The 26,294-nt window shown below is 45.2% G+C and overlaps 1 protein-coding gene across 3 annotated transcripts in view; it reads left to right on the top strand.

Moving 5' to 3' along the window:
* The window catches only part of VWF (von Willebrand factor), a 162,869-nt gene that overhangs the window by 100,081 nt on the left and 36,494 nt on the right, over positions 1-26,294 (top strand). For all 3 annotated transcript variants that reach the window (XR_014564188.1, XM_083738706.1, XM_083738707.1), the window contains 10 exons: positions 748-925; positions 1,865-2,085; positions 5,080-5,272; positions 5,883-6,224; positions 16,823-17,028; positions 21,343-21,445; positions 22,539-22,613; positions 23,486-23,590; positions 24,184-24,389; positions 25,919-26,068. Coding sequence is in view for 2 of the 3 variants with exons in the window: in XM_083738706.1 (XP_083594832.1) it covers positions 748-925; positions 1,865-2,085; positions 5,080-5,272; positions 5,883-6,224; positions 16,823-17,028; positions 21,343-21,445; positions 22,539-22,613; positions 23,486-23,590; positions 24,184-24,389; positions 25,919-26,068 (1,779 nt within the window). In the remaining variant the exon portion in view is untranslated. The remainder of the gene's footprint in view (positions 1-747; positions 926-1,864; positions 2,086-5,079; positions 5,273-5,882; positions 6,225-16,822; positions 17,029-21,342; positions 21,446-22,538; positions 22,614-23,485; positions 23,591-24,183; positions 24,390-25,918; positions 26,069-26,294) is intronic.

A 26,294-nucleotide genomic window follows, 5' to 3' on the forward strand; every position in this document is an offset into this window, starting at 1 on the left:
ACCTGATATTTCTAGTAAATTTTAATCAAGGGACTGTCTACTGTTTCACTCCTGATGTTTTCATGTTGGAAGAAGTAAGAGAGATCCTGTGCTTTACTGGCATGTTTCTCTTTTGAATTTTGTACGACTAAGCATGAACTCATATACTCTCATCGTAAAGTCCTCCATAGGACCAATACCATTCTCCTCAAGTGTTGTATTCCATCATATTAATTGTTTCACATTTTGGCATGTCTTTCTTGCAGAGGGGACAATCCAGTCAGAGTTAAAGACAACTAAGTCCCATTGATCTCAGTGGAGCAAACATATATACATTAAGGTTACCAGACGTCCCCGTTTCCCAGGGACAGTCCCCAGATTTACAAATCAGTCCCCTGACAAAATCCATCTATTTATTAGGAAGTTGAAAAGTGTCCTCGGATTCATTGAAAATAATCTGGTAACCTTAATATGCATGCTTAATTCTCCTGTTGAAATCAGTGGGAGTTGAAAACACTGACTTTGGCTGGTTCACGTCCAAGTGTTTCTCTACATCGTTCATATTTTTGCACACATAACCCCCCCCCCCCCCTGTTCCTTTCTTTTATTTAATTGTCCAAGGCTATTTTAGCAGCCCAAGGAGAGTATCATCTTGCTTGCTAGTTTTAGACTGTAGATCAGTCTGGTGGCTACTTACCAAATGCTCTTCCATTGTTATCATTTAAACATAGAATCCTATTTTAACTTCAGTATGTCGTTTTTGCTCAGCCTGGTGACAAATGGACATTGCTGGATCAATGTCACACTGTGACATGCTTCCCGGGTGGTCGCACAGCTCTGGAGAGCCATGGAATTAATTGTGAGAAGATGCCCAGACCAACATGTCGCAACAGTCTCCCTGCTATTAAAGTAGAGGAAACATGTGGCTGCCGCTGGGTGTGTCCATGTGAGTAGTTTGTTCTGCTGCCTTTTCATCCTCCCTCAGGTGTGATTGGTACTTGACAGAGTGAATGAGGGCAGTTTAAGTAACAGGCATGAGAGTTTCAGCTTACCTGAACTTAACACATAGAGCAACACATCTTTACAAATGATTAGTTAAATTAGACCCTATACTTCTATAAGTAGAGGATACGTGTGAAACAGGTAGCCTGGAAGAAAGCTGAAAGTGGCACTAGGAAGGCGTGGGTTGGCAGTTCGAAAAGTGCTCATTCTCAGGAGCCGGGCTGCAGACAGCAGCTTTTTCTCAACTATTGCCAGCTGGCTCCTCTTACCACCTGTAATTGTGGTACTAGAGCACAGTAGAGGACTGGCACAGTGGTATAGAGAGCAAGGCACCAGAATCCAACTGCTCAGTTTCCCCTGTTGCTTTGCCTGTCAACAAAGAGAAGATTCAGGGAGGTCGCCGTGTTGGTCTGACACAGTCGAAATAAATAAATTAATTTAAAAATTGCCCAGTAGCACCTTAGAGACCAACTAAGTTTGTTCTGGGTATAAGCTTTCGTGTGCATGCACTCTTCTTCACATAGGATATCTGAAGCGAACGTCCACCTCGTCTAGCGTCCATTCTGGCGAACGTCCACAGCAAACCCAGAAGTACCAGAATGGGTTACTTCTGAGTTTGCCGCTCACGCATGTGCAGAAGCGCAAACCGCTCCACGCACGTGCAGAGACATGGCACTCTGCCCTGCGTCCTTTTCGGCTAGCGGCCTGGCTCCAGAACGGATCCCGGGCTCAAAACAAGACATGACTGTACGCAGAACAAACTTAGCTGGTCTCTAAGGTGCTACTGGACAATTTTTTAAATTTATTTCAACAAGGAGAAAGTTTTATTAAAATGATCGGGTCCCCTGATGGTCGTTTTTGTTTTTTTCCTGCCACATTACAGGCACGTGCATAGGAAGCTCAACCAGGCATATTGTCACCTTTGATGGACTGGATTTCAAACTGACAGGCAATTGTTCCTACACATTGTTTGAAGACAAAGAACATGATATTGAGGTTGTTCTTCGCAACAGGCCCTGCAGTTTAACCCCAAGATTCAATTGCATGAATGCCATGGCGATCACATACAAGGGCTCGTCTGTGCTGCTCTTTAGCAACATGACGGTAAGCCATTGTAGTGGGAATAATGCTTGACTGGGGACTAGATAAACAGCTTAGAGTTGTAGTATAGCCAATGAAGAAGAAACGAGCCTGGGGATGGTGTTCAATTAAGGTTTACTCAAGGTAGACCCATTGAAATTAATGGACCTAGTCACATTCCTTCATGCCACTGGGTCTACTTTGAGTATACTTTAGCTGAATACAACCTTGAATCTTGCAGCTGGCTAGAAGGAACCTTGGAAGATCTCCACCATATTGAAATAAAATGGCAGTTGGTTTCCAAACATTTGATGAAGAGCATCGCCCTCCACTTGGGAAGCCTAGTGCCAAAACAAGAGGCAGCTGAACCTAAGCCAAAAAAAACGGGCAAAGTCACCCAAAGTGACATTTCGGTTGACCATCTTGATTCAAAATGGCAGCCAGTGTCCCAACAAACACCGCTACCTCCACTTCCAGAACACCCTTGCCAAATTTAGCTGTGATCTCTCAAGAGTTGGCCTAACCTATGGAGAACAAAGAGATGGACAGACAGACAAATCATTTTCCAAAATATATAGTATATGTAAAAACCAGTTCCCAATGTTCCATCTCTTTCCAGTGTCACCCAAAGCAGAACCCGGGACTGAGCTATGCTTACAAGAGCAGTCTTGATTCTCAGTGGCTGAAACTAGGGCCATCTTTACCTGGGCTTGCAAGGGGTGTGGGGCACCCGGGTGCCGAATTCTGGGGGGCGCCAGGCACCCGCCGCTGAAGCCACCTAAGCTCTTAACTATCTACCTGTTATGAAATAATAAGTAATTTTGATCAAGCTAGAAAAACAAAATACATATATATCTAGGTATTACCGAAATGTATACCTACTGTTTCACTAAAGGACTTTCGACTTTGTGCGCTCATTTACGAAAGACGCACCACAGCAGCAGCGGTGCTTGTCATTCACAACAGCGGCTTTTGACTCAGTGACCGCACTTGTCATTCTCAACGATGCCGTGCACGCAAAATTAACTCCTACATCAAAATATTATGTTACGTATTGTATGGAGCTGCTAAATGGCAGCGGGGTCAGCGGCACCTTTGACACAACTGATGTTTCTGCTAAGTAGGTCCCTAAACAATACTTAATGGGACGTGGGTGGCGCTGTGGGTAAAACCTCAGTGCCTAGGACTTGCCGACCGTATGGTCGGCGGTTCGAATCCCCGCGGTGGGGTGAGCTCCCGTCGTTCGGTCCCAGCTCCTGCCCACCTAGCAGTTCGAAAGCACTCTTAAGTGCAAGTAGATAAATAGGGACCGCTTTATAGCGGGAAGGTAAACGGCGTTTCCATGTGCTGCGCTGGTGCTGGCTTGCCAGCTGCAGCTTCATCATGCTGGCCACGTGACCCGGAAGTGTCTTCAGACGGCGCCGGCTCACGGCCTCTAGAGCGAGATGAGCACGCAACCCTAGAGTCGGACGCGAGTGGCCCGTACGGGCAGGGGTACCTTTACCTTTAAACAATACTTAGAAGTTTAAGTGTGGTGGTGTTGTGTACTTAAGTATAAGTGTATTGTAAATAAATGAGCAAATAAAAAGGTTTGTTTCTTTTTCCTCCCTTCTTTCATAAACAAGAGATAAGGCATAAGCGTGGTGTCTGACATAAGCATAAAGGTAAAGGTAAAGGTACCCCTGCCTGTACGGGCCAGTCTTGACAGACTCTGGGGTTGTGCGCCCATCTCACTCAAGAGGCCAGGGGCCAGCGCTGTCCGGAGACACTTCCGGGTCACGTGGCCAGCGTGACATCGCTGCTCTGGCGAGCCAGAGCCGCACATGGAAACGCCGTTTACCTTCCCGCTGGTAAGCGGTCCCTATTTATCTACTTGCACCCGGAGGTGCTTTCGAACTGCTAGGTTGGCAGGCGCTGGGACCGAGCAGCGGGAGCGCACCCCGCCGCAGGGATTCGAACCGCCGACCTTTCGATCGGCAAGTCCTAGGCACTGAGGCTTTAACCCACAGCGCCACCTGCGTCCCAACATAAGCATAATAAAAGTTAATTTGGGGTCTAAACTAAATTTGGGGGGGCTGGGCGGATCTTTGCACCCCAGTGGCACATATGCTAAAGACTGCACTGGCTAAGATCTCGGGGGAGTGGAGAGTGTATAGCCCCCATCCCAAATGTGGTAGCCACCTATTGTAGCCCTTTCCTGTCCCCCAAATAAGTCAGTCATTCACCTTAATCACCCAGTGCTTTACCAGTTGCACTGGCTCCCGGTGGAGTATAGGGTCAGGTTCAAGCTGCTGGTCTTGACCTTTAAAGCCTTTTGTGGCTTAGGGCCCTCGTATTTACGGGACAGCCTCTCCTGGTATGCCCCGCAGAGGATCTTAAGGTCCATGAATAACCATAGTTTAGAGGTCCCAGGCCCTAAGGAAGTCAGACTATCCTCCACCAGGGCCAGGGCTTTTTCAGTGATGGCTCCGACCTGGTGGAATGCTCTGTCCCATAAGACCAGGGCCCTTCAGGATTTAACCTACTTCTGTCGGGCCTGGAAGACAGAGCTATTCCACCTGGCCTTTAATTTGAATTCAGCCTGATCTTTTATTTCCCTTCCCTTCCCTCCCCCTCCCCTTTTATGAAGATTACCCGCTCTGAGATCCACAGCTAATTCTCCCCTGGCCTCCTCGCTGGCCCAAGTAGGACCAATTCATCCAGCTAGCCCTGGGGATTATTCTAATGCTTATTTCCCCTAAATTGATTTCTGAATTTTGAATTTTATTGTTATCCATGTTTTTATACTTTATTTTATGCTGCTTTTACAATTAAGTGTTTTAAATTTGTTGTTAGCCGCCCTTAGCCCAGTTTTTGAACCAGTAAGAGCGGGGTATAAATAAAAATTTATTATTATTATTATTATTATTATTATTATTATTATTATTATTACTATTATTAATCGTCTACATTACCCTCAAAGCAATTCACAACAATGCATGGAAACAACAAGAAGCTTTTCTCATTTTTTTCAAATAGGTTGCTGTGAATGGCATAACAACTAACGTTCCTTATGCTGACGGTCATGTTGCAGTCAATGTCTATGGAGCAATAATGCACGAAATCCGGTTCTCTCTTCTGGGTCACATCCTCTCCTTCACTCCAAGCAACAATGAATTTACTTTACAACTTAGCCCAAAGAGCTTCGCTTCAGAAACGCATGGCCTTTGTGGTATGTTAGAAAATTTTACACTTTGGGTGGTTTTCAGGTAGTTATCAGGTTAGGGTTTTTAATGTTTTAAATGGTGGGCATTTCATATCAACTCAGCACGGGCTTTTCCAGGGGAAGCACTGGGGCAAAACAAGAACAACAACAATTGATTATTTATATACCGCCCATCAAAAATTATAAAAACACAACACCACATCAGAACAAAAAACACTCGGACATGCAGCTTCAAAGCCCAGACCTTTGCCTAGAAGTCTGGATGAGCCCTCTCTAGAAAATAGTGTGCATTGGAGCTGGCATAAACCAATTCTCACCATTCTCAGAAACCTTCTAGGAACTTTTGATTAGAATTGTGTCTGGCGCTCACCTAAAGTACAGAAAATGTGCAGGGGGTGTAGCATTAGGTGAATCAAAATGTGAAGCAAATTTGAAGGGTCCTCTTCAGGTGAAACGGCTGTAGCAATTTTGAGATGGGCCTACCATAGTTTGGGTAGGATTAGCAAACGTTTTCAAGTGTGGGTCTTATACATATTCTAAGCTCAATTCCCTGTTGGAGATAAATAACTTCTAAAGCTAAGATATTATAAAATTCTCTTCTGTCCCTCTCCTGTAGGGATCTGTGACCAAAACAGTGGCAATGACTTGGTGCTAAGAAATGGCTCCTTTACATCTGACAGCAGCATCTTCATTGAAGAATGGACTGTGAGGCAGCCAGGGGAGATCTGTGAGGTGAACAGAGCTGGCCAATGTGTTGGCCGTGCCACGACAAAGTGCAGCATCTTGCTGTCTCCTCAGTTTTACGAATGTCACCAAATCATTCCTCCAAACTTGTACTATGCAGCTTGTGAAGAAAACAACTGCTATGGTGATGAAATATGTGAGATCATATCTTCCTACGCACACCTCTGCAGGATGCAAAGGATCTGTGTGGATTGGAGATCTCCAGAGTTTTGTGGTAAGGATTTCACTGCTTCTTATAGAAATACAATCTTCAGTAATCCAACTTGGTCTTTGAGCTGCCTCAAATTTCCGAACACAATATTTAAGCCTTGGAGGTGGGGGTGGAGAAGGGTAGGTTGGCCATTTCCCCCCCCCCCCTTGACTACCAGCAAAAACAACACAGACACATGTATGACACACACACAGGTGTGAAATGTATACCTTTTAATTCAGACAGTTGTCCTCCCTGCTTATAACTGATTTTGATTTTGCTGCCTACCATGCAAATATGTCTACAAGTTCATAAGCAGGGTGTGAAGAAAGTAGCCCTCCGCTCTGGTTTCTTCCCAGTTTTTGATATTCAGAGAAATACTACTTTGGACGTGGAGGCTGGTTTTGTTTTGTTTCTATTATTAAACCATCCTCACTAATAGCTGTGGTTAGATTGGTTGTTTACTCTGACTGTGGTAGCTCCCTTACAGAGATGACTAAGGACGAAACTAAATACAATTAAATACATGCAATTAACCGTGGTGAGAATTGCTCTTTGAAATTCAGTTGGAGGTTTGGTAAGCCACACCTAGATTTGGATCCTCCCACACTTTCTTTTGAGCTCCCATTTTCTTGAGTTGACTCATCCCCTTTCCCACTCCAATGGAGTCAACCATCATGGACTCTCCAGTCTTGATTGGGACGTACACCTATTGCCAATCAACTTCATTGGGTTATTCTGAATTCTAGTATTATGAGGAAAGGAGAATGCTTTCTGTTCACTCTTCCCATCTCACCCATAATTTGCTGTCTCTACCATATCCAGCCTCTTTATGTTTAAACCTTTTCTCATGGAGAGGGTGCTCCAACCCTTTGCTCAGTTTTGCGAACTTATGTGGGAAATACATGTGATTGCCACTGGCAGTGGCGAAGCTTCATCCTCCGGCACCGGGGGTGGAGAGCAGGAGGGAGCAGGGCTGGCGCGCATCCTGGAGGTGTGGCACGACACCTGTGGGGGCATGGCGCCCAGCGCAGGCAGGGGAGGCAACCGCGATGGCACCCCACCAGGATCATGCTGCCGGGGGCGGTGCACTCCCCCCGCACTCCTCTTCCTCCGCCAGTGGCCATTGGTGGTGTAATTTGACATCAAGCTCTGCTTTCTAAGGCTAGAATATGGTTGTTGAGCTTTCGCCCCGGAAAGTTGAAAACAGCTGGTTGTAGTATCATCTCACATTTGCTCTAGAGGGGGTGAGCCAGGAAATGTAACGAACCTTTCCTCTTCAGAGGCAGCATACCTTGGAATACTTAAGGGAGGACAGTTGTTCATGCTTTATTTATTGACTTCTTAGAGACGTATTTCATTGTTGGAAACAGGATGATTGACTAAGTGGACCTGTGATCTTGCAAGACTCTTCTTATGTTCCAGTTTCAAAAATCCATTTGGTCTGAGCATGTCTTAAGTATATGTGGCGCCGTGGTGCAAAGATCCCTCCGGCGCACCCCCCCCCCCCGTTTCCCATAGTTCTCAACCTTTTTACGGCACTGCCAGAAGCTTTGCAGGGCTGGAGGAGATAGGCAGCAGCTGGAGGCGGCTCCTCCAGTGGAGAAGAGGTAGAGGCTCCGGGTACGGTGCTGCTTCAGCGAGGCGGGTGAGGGTAGCAAGCTGATGCCGGGAGGTGCTGCACCCATCCTCCATCTCTTCCCTGGTGCCCTCCAGAACTTGGCGCCCTGGCACTCCACACCACTTGCCTCTATGGGCAAGACGCCCCTGGGCCTGAGATGCCAGTAAATACTGCATTTTTCGCTCTATAAGACACACTTTTCCCCTTCAAAAATTAAGGGGAAATGTGTGTGCGTCTTATGGAGCAGATGCAGGCTCCTTGGCTTCAGCGATAGCAATGCAAAGCCTCCGAAGCGCAGAGGGAGAGCTCCCCCCGCACTTCAGAGGCTTCGCCTTGCTTTCGCTGAAGCCGCCTGAAGCCCCCGGAGCGCAGCAGGAACTCTCGCTGCGCCCTGGGGGCTTCAGGCAGCTATCCGCAAGCCTTCGGAGCGCAGCAGGAGTTCCCGCTGTGCTTCAAAGGCTTGCAGATAGCCGCCTGAAGCCTGGAGAGCGAGAGGGGTCAGTGCACACCGATCTCTCTTCCTCTCCAGGCTTCACTTCACTGGAGAGGCGCTGCACATTTTTCCCTTTCTGCGAAGCGGCAGGAGAAATGGAAGGGGCTCCGTTTCTTCTGCCACTTCACTGAAGGGGCGCTGAGCAGAGAGGGGGAGAATTATTTTTTTCCCCTGTTCTCCCCCTCCTATAGTCCGGTGCGTCCTATAGAGCGAAAATTACGGTGAAAAGTGCCTATCTTCAACAGGAAATTAAGTATATTTTACATCACTTTCAGTTTTCTTAAAAACAATAGGCTGTCTCCAAGACAAATCTTGGATATAAATTTTAATATGCCATGACTCTCTTGTCTACTGTTAACTCCCACTGCTCTACTGATCTGCCCTTTTTCTCCCTAGAAGGACACAGTGAAGGGTGTTCTCCTGTACAGTATTGCTCTTTTCCCTCTCACTCTTTATAATATTCCTCTGTTACTCACCCACACAAGCCTGCACATAAAATAACCACAGCCTGAAAGGTTGGTGCAACCAGAACAGAAGGTGCAGTCTAGTCTCCACCTTGCAAGTATATGAAGAAGGCATCTCTCTGTGTTTTTGGTGGTTTCATTTGTCCTTCAGATCCAAGCAGAGAAGAAATTGAAGAGGAATTTAGGCAGAATGAAATAGATTTCAGTTCTTAAGAGAACTGCACAAGACGTATTTGAGAAGACACTGTTATTGTAGCCTAGTGTTTTCAGAAACTACCTACTGCAAATACTCCATAAGGAATAATCTGAGGGGGGGGGGGAAGAGAGAGAAAGCACTGCCTGCCATTTCCTGGATTTAGTGAGAAAGCCAGCTTTCCCGTCATAGCATCCAAGGCTCAGGCATTTTAATAACCTCTCTGAATTCCTCAGATTCTCAGCTTGTGACATAGCCACATACAGCCAAAGAACTCCCCAATTTAACTACCAGTTCACATAAAGTAGTCTTTGGTGTATTAACAATGGCATCTTCTTTCCCTGTTTCTTAGGAGCAGGTGCATGTCTTAGGGTGGCCAGGAATAGCATTGTCAATTACAAGGACATTGTGCAGAATACACAAATGACTCAGTGGACAGCATTGCTTAATCACTGTAACACTGCAGACCAATAAAAATACGTATAGGTTTACCAAACCTAATTTAACCTACTTCTGCAGATCTCTGTTTGAGAACTAGTTAATTCCTGGAGCTGCAATGTAATTCTTCATGGAGCTCCCCCCAGGTTGCGGTGCTGCTGTTGCATTTGTTGTCACACCCCTTAAGGCCAGGGAGAAGAAGGGATCTTAAAGGTGGGTGGGTAGATGGAAAGCAGGGGTTCGCAACTGTCCTTATTCATAAGGCAAATGGTTTGTTGTTGTTTAGTTGTTTATTCATGTCCGACTCTTCGTGACCCCCTGGACCAGAGCACGCCAGGCACTCCTGTCTTCCACTGCCTCCCGCAGTTTGGTCAAACTCATGCTGGTCGCTTCGAGAACACTGTCCCACCATCTCATCCTCTGTCGTCCCCTTCTCCTTGGGCCCTCCATCTTTCCCAACATCAGGCTGTTTTCCAGGGAGTCTTCTCTTCTCATGAGGTGGCCAAAGTATTGGAGTCTCAGCTTCAGGATCTGTCCTTCCAGTGAGCACTCAGGGCTGATTTCCTTAAGAAGAGGTTTGATCTTCTTGCAGTCCATGGGACTCTCAAGAGTCTCCTCCAGCACCATAATTCAAAAGCATCAATTCTGTGGCGATCAGCCTGCTTTATGGTCCAGCTCTCACTTCCATACATCACTACTGGGAAAACCATGGCTTTAACTATACGGACCTTTGTTGGCAAGGTGATGTCTCTGCTTTTTAAGATGCTGTCTAGGTTTGTCATTGCTTTTCTCCCAAGAAGCAGGCGTCTTTTAATTTCGTGGCTGCTGTCACCATCTGCAGTGATCATGGAGCCCAAGAAAGTAAAATCTCTCACAGCCTCCATTTCTTCCCCTTCTATTTGCCAGGAGGTGATGGGACCAGTGGCCATGATCTTCGTTTTTTTGATGTTGAGCTTCAAACCATATATTGCGCTCTCCTCTTTCACCCTCATTAAAAGGTTCTTTAATTCCTCCTCACTTTCTGCCATCAAGGTTGTGTCATCTGCATATCTGAGGTTGTTGATATTTCTTCCGTCAATCTTAATTCCGGCTAGGGATTCATCCAGCCCAGCCTTTCGCATGATGAATTCTGCATATAAGTTAAATAAGCAGGGAGACAATATACAGCCTTGTCATACTCCTTTCCCAATTTTGAACCAATCAGTTGTTCCAAATCCAATTCTAACTGTAGCTTCTTCTCCCACATAGAGATTTCTCAGGAGACAGATGAGGTGATCAGGCACTCCCATTTCTTTAAGAACTTGCCATAGTTTGCTGTGGTCGACACAGTCAGAGGCTTTTGCAGAAGTAGATGTCTTTCTGGAACTCTCTAGCTTTCTCCATAATCCAGCGCATGTTTGCAATTTGGTCTCTGGTTCCTCTGCCCCTTCGAAATCCAGCTTGCACTTCTGGGAGTTCTTGGTCCACATACTGCTTAAGCCGGCCTTGTAGAATTTTAAGCATAACCTTGCTTCTGTGTGAAATGAGTGCAATTGTGCGGTAGTTGGAGCATTCTTTGGCACTGCCCTTCTTTGGAATTGGGATGTAGACTGATCTTCAAATGGTTAACTTTACAACATTTCTCTGGGTGTCCTGATATTAGGGCTACCTGGGCTTGAACGAGAAACTATATGGGCTGTATCTGGAACCTGGCCCAATGAGTATCTGGGACCGTGTGTGTGCAGGACCTGGACATCTCTTTTGAACAGGAGCCTGTGATGCTGGCTTCAACAAATGGCCAGCAGCATGAAGCCTGTGTACTGACCATGCCTGTCATTCTGCCCTTGCCTGGTCAACAGGCCAGTAACTTTTGCTTGTTGTACTTCAGGTTCTAGCCCCTTGATTCCTCATCTCCAGCCACTGACCCCAGGGATTCCGAGCTAGAGAACATAGCGTCCAGGTTCAGATTTAGGATCACCTGCCACCCCTCTCGGCCCTGATTCGTGAGTTTGACAATGATTGTACCTCTGGTGTTGATTTGCAGTGGATTTTTCAGCTAGCTGTTCCATTTTCCACTGCCTCCCTCAAAAGTTGGGCAATGCGCAATTTGTATCTCCTCTTTCCCACCAGTCTAATTGCTACACTGGCCCACTGTTAAAGGTAAAGGGACCCCTGACAGTTAAGTCCAGTCACGAACGACTCTGGGGTTGCAGCGCTTATCTCGCTTTAAAGGCTGAGGGAGTGGGCCTTTGTCCGCTCCACAGACAATTTTTCTGGGTCATGTAGCCAGCATGACTAAGCCGCTTCTGGCACAGCAGAACAGCGGCACCAGAGCAGCACACGGAAACGCCGTTTACCTTCCCACCGGAGCAGTACCTATTAATCTACTTGCACTTTTTGACATGCTTTTGAACTGCTAGGTTGGCAGGAGCTGGGACCGAGCAACGGGAGCTTACGCCGTCGTGGGGATTCGAACCACCGACCTTTTGATCGGCAAGCCCTAGGCTCTGTGGTTTACACCACAGCGCCATCCGCAGCCCATTGTTATTGACTCACAATGTGAAGGTTGCCCAATCTCTGAGCCTCCCTGCTTAAATGTTGATTGTGCTGAGAGCCAACTGAACTTGTCTAATCCTTTTCTGAAGTCTATCGATCACATTTTGTGTTGGAATCCACTTTGGGACCACATCTGAAGTGAAAAGCAGTCTACAACTTTTATAAATGAATATAAAATTGAATAGTCTTATAGTGAATTGATAAGTTAAGCTAAGTTAAGTGTGCATTGTGTTGCGAAATAGTTATGTCATGCTAAATCTACTGTCAGTCAGTTTTATTGGTTGACACTGAGTTACAATATTTGTGGAGGGAGGGGAATCTCTCGCCCACTGTTCATAATTTTGTTTTCTAAACAGATTCATATATCTGAACAGCTCACTGTAATAGTAATACTATTACTTTTAATATAATTTTGTTTAAACTTTTGTTTATTTCATCAAATAAAATAAAACCTCAAAGCAGTTTACATTTTGATAATGAAATAAAATAAAGAAAAAAACCACAAACCTACTTTAAAACATAATAAAGATAAAAATTACTTCAACTTTCTAAACATCTGGGAAGGCTTGTCTAAACAGGAATGTTTTAAGCAGGTGCCGAAAAGAGTAGAGTGAAGGCACCTGCTTCATCTCAATTGGCAGGGAGTTCCAAAGTTGTAGGCGCTGCCACACAAAATGATCAAGTTTTTACAAATGCAGAAAACGGGTATTATGTGGCATCTGTGGCAGTTCCAATTCTGACGACTGAAGCCGTCCAGAGGGCACATGTGGCGCAAGGCGAGATGTTAGGTAAACTGGTTCGATGAATTTTCTATGCAAATAGTAACACTTTGAACTTGGCCCAGCAGCAAATGAGCAAGCAGTGCAGATCTCTGAGCATGGGTCTTATATACTGACAAGGCCTCACTCCTGTCAGCAATCGTGCTGCAGCATTCTGCACCAACCGCATCTTCTGGATCAAGCCCAAGGAAAGCCCCACATGAGAGGCTTTATGTCTCCATTTTGATGCAAGCGTTACAAATAATACCTCTGACTTTTATAGCCCTGAACGTATTTTAAGGGCCACATCTAGAGCTAAAAAGAAAGCAACGTTGCTGCGCAATTAAGTAAACACAAAGGTATGATGTAACCTATGAGCATCACGCCTTGCAACAGACAACTTGCAGATGGATGCTGATGGTGTTTAGGAAAATGTTCTCATTTCTGAACATGACCTCACTGTCTGTGGAAAGGAGAGTGCATTGTAAAACTAAAAATAAATTAATCCTTGGCTAGTTACGCGTAGTAATGGATGTGAATGAGCAATGCATGCCTGCGACAAGAAATAGCCAGGGAATACATTTACAGTCCACCTGCCACCCGACCCCAAAGGCACAGCTTTCATAAGGTCCAAATTGTATATGCTATGGGGTGAGATGATCCTACCTGTAGGGACTTGGGTGGCGCTGTGGTCTAAACCACTGAGCCTCTTGGGCTTGCCAATCAGAAGGTCGGTGGTTGACTAGGTGAGCTCCCATTGCTCTACCCCAGCTCTTGCCAAAAGCAGCTCAAAAGCATGCCAGTGCAAGTAGATAAATAGGTACCATTGCAGCTGGAAGGTAAACGGTGTTTCCGTGCATTCTGGTTTCCGTCGTGGTGTTCTGTTGCACCAGAAGCAGTTTAGTCATGCTGGCCACATGACCCGGAAAGCTGTCTGTGGACAAACACCAGCTCCCTGAAAGCGTTTGGCCTGAAAGCGAGATGAACGCCACAACCCCATAGTCACCTCTGACTGGACTTAACTGTCCAGGGGTCCCTTTCCCTTACCTGTAATATGTACGTAGTTGACAAATGTGTGACACGACATGGTGTTACATCACTCTTTTCCAATGACTCCTCTGTTCTAGGTTGGCTTGGGCTATGATGGGGAAAAGGGGGTAGGGAAGGAGAACCTGGGGGGGTTCGGAGAGGCAAAATGTTTTTTCATCCAAAGGAGGTGGTATCAGGATTCTTGCGCTCAGCTCATGGTGCACCATTGCCAATGGCAGCCACCATGATGACAGCAATGACTTTCCACCATGACCCTCCCTGGGTTACACATAATTTTGTTTCATTCTTGATCCTGTCCAGTTTATGAAAGAATGATACATGGAATAGGAAAAGTTCTGGGTTATGTTTGCACTGAAGTCTAATAAAATTCATAATAGTCACTTAAATAAATGAGAGAGCATGCTCAGCAGCTACAAAGCCAACTTTCTGGCAGGGCTTTCGATAAAGATGTCTCTGTGATACATATTTTCCCCCGTTTTAAGATGCTACAAGGGTAACACCTTCATTAAAGTCCGCTGCAGTTGCTTTACTAATATCCTTCAAGCACAAACCCGAACATATTTTAAATACACTACAGGTCGATCAAGGGCCCCGTCTTTGAATCTTTCCTGCATAGTATATCCCACAAGAGGGATTGAGATGTCAAAGTCCCTCTGCAGCCTTCTGCCAAAATGCAAAGGCAGAAGGAGAAGGGAGGACAAAGTTTGTCTTATGACTTCTGAATTGTCACAGTGATGTGCAGCCTGCAAGGTTAACTGCGGCACCTTGGAGCAGTCTCTGACTTGGAGTGCCACAAAATTTGAATTTTGCCCAAATTTCCACTCTTGCCATTTTGAACTCTTAAGTATCAAAGTTTGCTTTAAATGCCAATTCTGCATTCAAAATTTGAGTGCTTTAGATTTGTTGGTATGCATTGATTTCACTTCTCTTAACTTTGAGCTACTGTATTTTTTGCCCTATAGGACGCACTTTCCCCCCTCCAAAAATGAAGGGGAAATGTGTGTGTGTCCTATGGGGAGAATGCAGGCTTTCACTGAAGCCTGGAGAGTGAGAGGGGTCGGTGCGCACCGACCCCTCTTGCTCTCCAGGCTTCAGGAAGCTATCCGCAAGCCTAGGGAGCCCATGGGAGTTCCTGCAGGGCTCCCAAGGCTTGCACACAGCAGCCTGCAGCCCGAAACCCGGGGAGCACAGCGGAGCATGCCCCGGGCTTCGAGCAGATATCCGCAAGCCATGGGAGCCCGGTGGGAAGTCGCGCCGGTCTCCCAAGGCTTGCGGAGAGCTGCCTGCATCCTGAAGCCGGGCTTTGGGCAGATATCCGCAAGCCTGGGGAGACCGGCGCGACTTCCCGCCAGGCTCCCTAGGCTTGCAGATAGCAGCCTGTTCTGGGGGCTGGGGTCAAGGAAAGCTTGGGCTTCCCCCGCCCCAGCCCCACGCCTGGGGGGGGGGGGAAATAATTTTTTTCCTTTATTTCCCCCCCAAAAAAAAACTAGGTGTGCCCTATGGGTCGGTGCACCCTATGGGGCGAAAAATACGGTACTTCCTGTTGGAGGCAGTACGCCTCTGAATACCTGTTTCTGGGATTCCCAACTGGGCGAAGGGCTGCTGTCTTGCTGGCAGGCTTCCCATGGGCATCACATCCTGTTTTCCCTGGGAGAGCAGGATTCTGGTCTAGGCTGCTGTTTGGTCTGATCCAGCAGGGCAACCTTTAGGGTTCTGCGATCCTATATTTGATTTGAAGTGTATTGCATTATACAGGTCACAATATTAATGTAAATAAGATCTCTAACAAGCTCTGCTTATGTTCACGTCTGTACAGAAAATCCCTCTCATCAAAAACAAGAGAAGATCTTCAGTAGGTCAGTTTCACTGAAGGCTGTCAAAATCTACTTTAGGAAAACGCAATACAGGGAATTATTGACGTATACTTCATTCGTGTAGCTAAGGGTCAGAATAGGCTTTTTTTTAATATAGAGACAGAGTGAGGAGGACTGTCATTCCATTCCCCTGATTTAAATTACCTCTCTTGAAGCTAATATTAGCCTTCACTGAGGGAGGGGCGGGATGCAGGCCCAATACGATACCTAGCATCCCCCACTTCCCAATGGCAGGGCTACTAATAACTATGGAGGAGGTTATTAGTTGTTAGCCCCTAAACCAGCAAGAATATGCATTGTTGGATTTTGATGGCAATCTCCCACGAAAGTAAGTGTGGAATGGGTGTTCTGTGAGCCCTTGTAGATTTCTAGATTCCACCCACAATGGAGTCTGGAGAGACAGAGAGAGAGCGCATTCTGAATTGGCATCTCCCATCTGCACATAGCCAGCTTTGCTACCTCAAGATCCCCAGCACTCAGTCTACCGCATGCTGGGGCTACCTCAGCCCCTATTGACTGAGCTTTAAAGAATTGCTGTGAGACATGGAGATGCTCCAGAAGTACTCATTCTATAGTAAACACCCCCTGGAGCACTCTAAATGCCTGCATGTGAGCCATGTGTGCCAAAGGCTGACATCCATTTGCTTGAAAAAATGGCATGCTGTCCAGTGCTGACAACATTTTTATAGTTGGCATCAAAGAGCAACCACAATAAAGACTTCAGAAAGTGCCCTTCTTCTTCTTCTTCTTCTTCTTCTTCTTCTTCTTCTTCTTCTTCTTCGTCTCCTCCTCCTCCTCCTCCTCCTCCTCCTCCTCTTTCTGTATTTTACAATCAATGTGCCCAACTGAAATCTGAAATGGCACTCTTGGCATTTCCTAGATATGTCAGGAAATGCTTGGTATTTTACTATGTTTTTATATATGCTGTAAGCCACCCAGAGTGGCTGGGGAAACCCAGCTAGATGGGTGGGGTATACATAATAAAATTATTATTAATAATATTTATCTATTGGATTGGATTGAATTGCAGTTAACTTAGATTTTTCTCACCCTAGTCCAAGCGTTCAGGATGGATTTAAGATCGGCTGTTTTTTTTAATTTGTATTGCACCTCCATTGCAGACAAATAATAATAATTTTTATTTATTTGTTTACTTACCATTTTGTTTATTTCCTTGTGTCTGGTGTTCTTAACAGCTATGGAATGTCCAGTCTCGATGAGGTATGGCTACTGTCAAGGAGGCTGCATAAAGCACTGTGGGAATGGTACCAACACAGAAATCTGCATGGATTATCCCACAGAAGGCTGTTTCTGCCCACAGGGACAAGTGACCCTGGATGGCAGGTGTGTTCATGAAGAAGAATGCACCCAGTGCACCAGTGAGGATGGGACACGCCACCAGGTAGATCTCTAGATACTGCTTAGTGGTTCTGAATCTTGGCTGGCTCTTAAGGAGTCAGTGTTGTTTTCCAGGGAGATTGTTCTTAGGTTCCAGCTGACTTAAGGACATCCATGTTACTCCAATTCTCTGCTCTCCATTCTGCCTTTGCACTTCTAGCCACCCACAAGTCAAGTCACTGACAAACTGGAACGTGTCCAGAGGAGGGCAACCAAAATGGTCAAAGGCCTGGAAATGATGCCTTATGAGGAACGGCTAAGGGAGCTGGGCATGTTTAGCCTGGAGAAGAGGAGGTTAAGGGGTGATATGATAGCCATGTTCAAATATAGAAAAGGATGTCACATAGAGGAGGGAGAAAGGTTGTTTTCTGCTGCTCCAGAGAAGCGGACATGGAGCAATGGTTCCAAACTACAAGAAAGAAGATTCCACCTAAACATTAGGAAGAACTTCCTGACAGAAAGAGCTCTTTGACAGTGGAATTTGCTGCCAAGGAGTGTGGTGGAGTCTCCTTCTTTGGAGGTCTTTAAGCAGAGGCTGGGCAACCATATGTCAGGAGTGCTCTGATGGTGTTTCCTGCTTGGCAGGGGGTTGGACTCGATGGCCCTTGTGGTCTCTTCCAACTCTGTGATTCTATGAGAGGGAGCTCCACCCATTTGCCATCTCACACAAGAGCCACTTGCTTTGTTCCCCTTAACTCACCAGGAAGCTAGCTTGGCTATTTCAAGAATTAGAAGGGGACATGGGCATCCAGCCTAACTGACCCTGCCCCCCCCCCCCGCATAACAATACATTTGCTAAAATAATGTGTACTTCTATCATAACCCTCCTCCAAATTAAAGGCAGGTCAGGTGTAATTATGTCTGTATCCTTGGGGGTATCATTTATAGCCACTAAAGAAAAGACATAACCCTTCCCTCCTCTTCACCTTTTCCATCTGCTCTCTCACACTTTTGTTCCTATACCTCTTGGTTTAAGAGCTCTCCCTTTTCTTCAAACCCAGATACAGCATAGAAACCCCCTAAGGGTATCCCATGAAGGAGAAACTGCAATTAAATTTGCTCCAAGTTTGTAGTACATTATTGACAAAATAAATGAGTGCTGACCATTTAGGGAGGAACGTTTTGGCTTCCCAGATCTCCAGCATTAAAGGTAAAGGTAAAGGACCCCTGACAGTTAAGTCCAGTTGCGGATAATTCGGGGGTTGCGGCACTCATCTCACTTTACTGGTGGAGGGAGCCAGTGTTTGTCCACAGACAGTTTTTCCAGGTCATGTGGCTAGCATGACTATGCTTCTTCTGGCGAAACCAGAGCAGCACATGGAAATGCTGTTTACCTTCCCGCCAGGGTGGTACCTATTTATCTACTTGCACTTTGACGTGCTTTCGAACTGCTAGGTTTGGCAGGAGCAGGGACAGAGCAATGGGAGCTCATCCCGTCGTGGGGATTCGAACTGCCGACTTTTTGATCAGCAAGCCCAAGGCTCAGTGGTTTAGACCACAGCGCCACCTACGTCTGTCTCCAGCATTACAAAGGTTAATATGCATAAAACTCTGAAGGACATAAAAGCAGCAGCAGAAGGGTGATGCAATACCCTTCTTGCAAAGGAAGCAGGGTTAGGGCGTCATCGCTTTGCAGCAAATCTCCATCGGTTTTCGCAGCATTACAAATATGGTGCTCTTCCAACTGAGAGCCACTTTTCTAAGGGCACATCCTACGATACTGTTGTAATACTTCAAGATCCACAACAATGAAGGTCGGGGCAACCACAGTGTGGGCCAAATTTCCCCTGGGATCATAGTTATTAAAAGTACTGCTGCCCTGTCATATAGTAGGTGTATGTTTTAGAGTGGATTTCGTCACAGCTGTAAGTGGGAGTAACTTAATACTCACTATATAGAAGGGTTTGGAAACTTCTGTTTCAGTGTATCTGAAGAAGTGTGCATGCACACGAAAGCTCATACCAAGAACTTACTTAGTTGGTCTTTAAGGTGCTACTGGAAGGAATTTTTTTTTGTTTTGTTTTTAATACCAGGAGTGAGAAAGAAAGAAGTAGGCTAAGAAGAGGTGGAGTAAGAAAAGCAACTAAGATAGGCTTTTCTCACCTGGCCATTTTTAACAGCTCCTAACCAAGGTAGTGGATGCTCTATATTTGGACCTTCCAGAAATTCCCCCAGAGGCCATCTAATCCAGGGGTAGGCAACCTAAGGTCCATGGGCACAAGCAGCCCACAAGGGTCATTTAACCGCCCCTCGAGCTGCCCCCGAACCAAGCCGCCTACTCGGCAAGTCCCCGTGCGCTGCGCTAAACTGGTGCGGCGCAGGGATTTGCTTCCATGGTGCTGGAAATTGCTTCTGCGCGCTCCAGCCCACGGACGGATCTCCGCTGGAGTGAACCAGCCCAGGTGAGCTAAACCTTGCTGACCCCTGATCTTATCCTTCTGTTGGCCATTAAAGTGGGGGGAGACATTTTGGCAATGGAGAGGGGAACTTTCTAGGAATTTTCAGTATGCATACATACAATAGAAAGTACAATGGTACCTCGGGTTACCTACACTTCAGGTTACATACGCTTCAGGTTACACACTCCACTAACCCAGAAATAGTGCTTCAGGTTAAGAACTTTGCTTCAGGATGAGAACAGAAATCGTGCTCCGGCGGCGCGGTGGAAGCAGGAGGCCCCATTAGCTAAAGTGGTGCTTCAGGTTAAGAACAGTTTCAGGTTAAGAACGGACCTCCGGAACGAATTAAGTACTTATCCCGAGGTACCACTGTAGTGATGGCAGAGGCTTTTAAAAAAAACATCCCATTTTTCTCAATTCCCCCTCCCCAGAAATCTCAAAATTTCCTCCCCATAGCTTCCTCATTTCCAAAGACAAAAAGTGTATGCCGCACTCCCTTCTCAGCCCTTATTTATTTATTAATTGAAAATATTGTTTTATTGATGTCAATGTATCTGTCTATCTTTTTGCAAAGTCCCCCAATTTAGAGTTCCTGGCTTAAAATACACTGAGACTGAGATTGTTGAGATTTATGCTACTCAGATCAATAAGCTATTCTGCACCTTCTGAACTTTGTTTTGCTTCTGTCGGCAACAGCTGACTGAATGCCTCTGGAAGCTTTTAAGCAGGGTTTTAAGGCAATGGCTCTTCCCTATCTGCAATGTTGGGTTTTCAGAGAGACTGGCTGGGGGGGGGGGGATGGTGCACTTAACTGTAATGAATTATAGATTTTGGTTTTCCAATGCTGTGTATTCACTTAAAGCTCAGTCGAAGCACGTTCTTTCCCTCAGAGAATTCTGGCCAATGTAGTTGGTTAAGGGTTGCTAGGAACCATAACTCTGTGAGGGTTAAACTACAGTCCCCAAGATCCTTTAAGAGGAATAACGTGTTTCAGTTTCAGGTGTGCTTTAAAGGTATAGTATATACACAGCCTTATCCTCTGTGATAATTTATTAAATCCATTTTATAGCACTCAGAAATGGTGATAGTCGCTGCATCTTGTGGCTGTTAATGTTGATTATGCATTGTGTGAAGAAGTAGGTATTTTTGTGTTGTGAACCTACCATTAGTTGACTTTGATGGGTGACCCCAGGGACTTCGCTTTCCTCCTTTACATCCCATTTCTGCCTCTGTCTAACTTTTATATGAACTTCTGCATGTTCTGTGTGTATGTAGATCCACTGATCATGGGTAATGTACTGATGCTTTGGCTGAAATCCTAGGACTAGGCTTTTAAGTATTTCCCCTCAGTTTCCTTCATGTGCAGAACACCTGTCAATTGCTCGTCAGCTACCAATTTATTTATTGTCTTTTAGCAATGTCTCTGAGGTTTTTTTGATGTCTGTTTACTCCCAGTCTGAATCCAATAGAAAAGGACTACAGTCACATGCTGTAGCGAGAAATCTGGAACATTCTCAGCCTAAAATAGGATTAATTTGAAACATTTCATTTAGTGAAACTTTATAAGGTCCAGCTTTACTTGGCTTACTCAGCCAATGTTTGGTATGTGTTCTTCAACTTATAGAACCCCAGAATGCCTTGTATTTCCTCTACTATTTTATAATTGTGCTCATAAAGTCAGGAAAAGGGCATTGCAGAGATCCGATTCATTCTTTTCATCTTGTGCTAAATGTATTAGCCCTAACATCTCTGGTTTCTTGTAATTATTCTAACAAACCAAAGCAAAACCATATGTAATATTCTGTTTGCTTTATTTTCTGAGTAGCGCGGTCTCTCTCTCTTCTCTCCCTCTCTTCCTCCCCCCCCCCAGCAGATTGCATAACAAATAATCAGACAATTTCTCTTCTTCAAACATATAGCACTTGGAAACATGGATTCCTTCCAATGAACCCTGCAAGATCTGCATGTGTCTAGAAAACAGGACCATCAGCTGTGCCATTCAGCCTTGTCCAACTCCCCAGCGTAAGTCAAGGATTCCCACCCTTCGAAAAAGACGTAACACTTCCTTTACCGTCTAAAACTTCCCTGCTTTTTCACGGATTAAGCTGTCGGTCTGACATAACCTGTACTTCCACACCATGGCCCTGCCTTCTACGTGCATCCTGTAAAACACACTTAAAACATGTGTGCAGACCTTTCTGTTAAACACATGAAGATGTGAAAATGAGCCCATATGCCCCCTGGGGATGTTGGGGTGGATGGAGCCTGCATGCCCATCCCTCCCTATCCTCTGTTTTAAGTCCACTTGTGGTCAGTTAAAAGCCTGAACAGGGCTAATTGCTCTTGCACAGTGTGGAAAGGCAATAGCAAGGCACAGAGCCACTGGAAGAGACTTTTCAGGAGCTGCATTAATTCCTGCATCTTCCTATACCCATGGCCGGCCCACTCATGAGGCAAGGTGAGGTGACTACTGTTAAGTTGTGGGTGAACATATCAGACGACACAGCAATTCTTCATACAGCTCTTGTTTATTCACAGGCCAGGACAGAACTCAACTGAAGGGTTCAGTCAGCGTGCTTATATAGAGCTCCACTACAACGCAACTGTAACAACTTTCTAAAACTATCCAATCACTGAACGTCACTTTCGATCCCTTATTTGCATAACTATCTACAGTATCCCCCTGCTGGGCCAGGGTGAGAACTTCAGTACATAACAACTACCTCAGGCAGCAGATCCACGGGGGCAGCAGATCTTGATGTAGATCTTCACTCACCTTTTCTTCCCCTATGGGGAGGGAGGTTCCATCTTGTGATTTGCCTCAGGTGCCAAAATGTCTTGGGCCGGCCCTGCCTCTACAGGTCATTGATTTCATCTGTGAAGCCCTCACTACTAGGCAGGGCCAGTTTTTAAATTATATATAGGGCCTGGTCATCTATGAGAAATATACCGCAATTCCGGCCTCCAGGTTTGTCTCTGTAGAGGAGAGTGGCCCTTGAGGGAAAGTTTGGCTGTTGAGTATTAATGGATGCTTTGAGTATTAATGGATGCTTTGAGTATTAATTAATGCTTTGAGTATTAATGGATGTGGGTTATTGTTTCCCTCTTGTTGTAGCTCCTACTTGTGGTTCCTGTGAAATTCCAAGATTACGAAGGGATTCTGAGCAGTGTTGCCCATTCTACGAATGTGGTGAGTCTCTGGGGGAGGTCGTATGCACAGACCCTCCAAGTGTCCCTATTTTCCAGGGACGGCCTTGATTTAAAGAAGCCATCCCGCCTTCTGATTTGATCCTGGATGAAATATACTCAGAGTCGAGTGTGAATTTCATGCTCATAGTAGTGAGGAATGAAAGTTTCCCCAAAATATCTGCTTTATATACATTATTTACACAATAGGCCGCACGTGATTGGCTAATTCCTGGATTTGCCTGTAGGCCAATCAGGTTGTGGATTCACTTCCACCTGAAGCTGGATTGGGTGGCTCATGCAGACCAATCATACTGCTGCATTGTTCTAGGACTAATCAGACTGCTGCATTCTGAATCCTATTGTTCTAGGACCAGACTGCTACATTTTGGATCCTATTCAACTCAGTACATAACACTGGAATTTCCCACTTTTCCTTATTTTCATTGGAGAAATGTGGAAGGGTATGGAGTTATCCAACCCCCAAGCCACCTGAAGGCAAGCCTGTGAAGGTTTTTTTCCGAATGTTTATTGTGTTTTTATATATGTTGGAAGCTGCCTGGACTACTGGGGCAACCCAATAAGATATGTGGGGTATAAATAGTAAAATTGTGTGGCCATGCGGAGACCCCCCTGACCCCAGGTGACCCCCGGGAGGAATAATAACTCATGACAATGTGTTATGGGATTAAAATTGGCCACAACTTTATTAAATTCTCAGGTGTAGACCTTGGCTTAGGCATTGGGCCTTTATCCATCCCAGCCCCCATCCTGGGATCTGGGGAACATCAGGGTTATCCAAACTGTGTGGGGATTGGGCTGGCTCTGAAAATGCATAACGCTTGATTCCTTCCATTTTCTGTTTTCTGTTTTTAGTCTGCGACCTGGTCAGTTGCAAAATGCCTGCTGTACCTCATTGTGAAGATGGTCTCCAGCTTTTGCAGACAAATCCTGGAAAATGCAGGCCAGATTATGCATGTGGTAAAATTCCTTTGAAACATCAAATACTGGTTTTACTTATGCAATTCTTTCTGCTGCATGTTTGTGTGTTTATGTGTATGGGTGAGCATATGAGATGTGCTCTGTGAGCTCCATGTACCGTATTTTTTGCTCTATAAGACTCACTTTTTCCCTCCTAAAAAGTAAGGGGAAATGTGTGTGCATCTTATAGAGCGAATGCAGGCTGTGCAGCTATCACAGAAGCCAGAACAACAAGAGGGATTGCTGCTTTCAGTGCACAGCGATCCCTCTTGCTGTTCTGGCTTCTGAGATTCAGAATATATTTTTTCTTGTTTTCCTCCTCCAAAAACTAGGTGCGTCTTGTGGTCTGGTGCATCTTATAGAGCAAAAAATACGGTACTTGATTTCATTTTGTGGTGTTCATCTTTATTACTGGTGGTGTTCTGTTTTTTTTTTTAAAAAAATACAATTATTTGTTTTTGCTAGTTTCTTAATAAATTAATTACCGTTTTCAGATTTCACAAATACTGTTCTTAAAAAAAAAAAAGCCAATGCTCCTTTTGCAGCTTGCTTGTTGCATAGCCTTGTTTGTTTCTGGATTTTTTGTTTCCTAGTGTGCAAAAAAGAGGATTGCAACCCACAGCCAATTGCTCCGTGCCCACCTCACCGGAAGCTTACTATTAAGAAGACTCAGTGCTGTGATGAATTTCAGTGTACTTGTGACTGTGTCAATTCAACAGTAGCCTGCCCTGCTGGATACTTATCAACAACTCTCACTAACGACTGTGGCTGCACATCTACCACCTGCAACCCCGACAAGGTAAAAATAATGAATTGTCCTACCTGCCCATGAAGAATGACTTTGTTGACAAGGCTCGCACCATGCATGGGCTATTCCTGCCCATCTCACCCAGACCATCTCCTTTATTCCCATCAATATGCTACCTTTGCAGAGTTTGTGCAAGTCAGGGGCTGGAATTGTGCCTCCCTCTCCCATCTCCCGCCAGCTCTGGTGTATCCAACCCAAATCCAGCTGTTATCTGAACATTGTATCATTTTGCAATAGGGGTGTAATGCATAGGGCTCCATCAGAATGAGAGGATAACATCAAAAAGAGATGGTTGTTATCAGGGCCGGATTTAGGTTTGATGAGGGCCTAAGCTACTGAAGGTAACGGGGCCCTTTATATGTCCAGCTGCCCTTTGTCAACAACAAATTATTGCTGTTTTTTGTGTTGAATATATACTATATAGTAATTTATGGACCTAATAGGTATCTAAAGCCACTTGCACATAACAAAATACGTATTTTATCAAAGTGGTATTTTAGGGAGCAGGCTAGCAGGTGGGGCCCATTACTCACACCATAGGAGCCTACACAACACAAAACACTGTTGCTGTATGTAGGTTTTATTTTATTTGTTTTTTATCTTATATTTTGGAAATGTACATCCAGGGGTTTTTTTCTCTTTCATTTTTGGGGGGCCCCCAAAGAGACTGGGGCCCTAAGCTATAGCTTGTTTAGCTTATAAGTAAATCCGGCACTGGTTGTTATGGAAGGCAAACTCTGGCATGCTAAATGTCAATGTTTGTTTTTGAATCCTATCCTAAGTTTCTTTGTAAAAGAATTCAAAACTGCTCTGGGGGTTGCTAAAATACATAACACACAATAAATGCAAAACAAAAAACAAAAAAATACAAAGCAAGATGTACTGAAATCAGAATTATTTAATAAAACTGATAGCAGATTGTAGGCGCTTCCAGACAATCCGTTTATTGAGCATTCATTCTGATTTTTTTGCAGGGAGATTAGATGACATTTCATGAAAGCAAGTGTCATTCCACACTTGTAAGGTTGTGGATAGGCTCTGGCTCAGGTGATAGGGATGGGAGAACGCTCTCGCCATTCCTGTGTGTAGGGTATTCAGTTAAAGGAATCCAGGGACTCAATGGTTTGGTCAACCCCTGAGAGGGGGGTTGTGCCCGTGCCTGAGTCCAGGGGGACATTTGGGTGGTGGAGATAGCCTGTTCCTGGCTTTCCGCTTATCCAGGTGTTCACCCTTGGCTGACCTATGCTGGAACCCTGGGTCAGCGCTACCTGCATGGCAGGAAGCTAGTCGAACCAGAGCCTATGCAACCACTCACTTGCTGTAATAAGTAAAGTTGTGGCCTAAATTCTGCCAAAAACCAAACCAAAATTTGAGTCTTGTCTGAATTTATTTAAGGGGGAGGTTTAAAGGTCTGAACACGCAAAGGAATTCTTGCTTTCCTTGCAACACAGCAAAATCCTATGAGAACACTTGGTGTGCAGTTTTCTGTGAAGTAAGTGTCACGTTTTAATTATTGGCAGGTTTGCGTCCATCAAAATGTTGTCTATCCTATTGGGAAGATTTGGGAGGAAGGCTGCACAGAATGTTCTTGCACAGATATGGAAGATGCTGTTACCGGGCTTCGAATTACAGAGTGCCTTGAGAAGGAGTGCAATAAGATTTGCCCACCGGTATGTAAAACTCCAAGATCTTCATTCGAATAGAGTTCTGTCTAATGGGGAAATTGCACCCTTGCATAACTGCTGCAAAGCAGATGGCCTAAAGGCGGCAAGGTTGTTCTTAGAAAGCACCCTTCTTCCTATGGCCATGTTAGTCTTCTGTAGGGACGGGAAAGAAATTTGATTCAGACCCAATTTGCACATTTGGAAACAATATGAGAACTTATTTGAAGTTCAC

The sequence above is a fragment of the Podarcis gaigeae genome (genome assembly GCF_964106915.1).
Source record: "Podarcis gaigeae genome assembly, chromosome: 5".
In the NCBI taxonomy this organism is placed as follows: Eukaryota; Metazoa; Chordata; class Lepidosauria; order Squamata; family Lacertidae; genus Podarcis; species Podarcis gaigeae.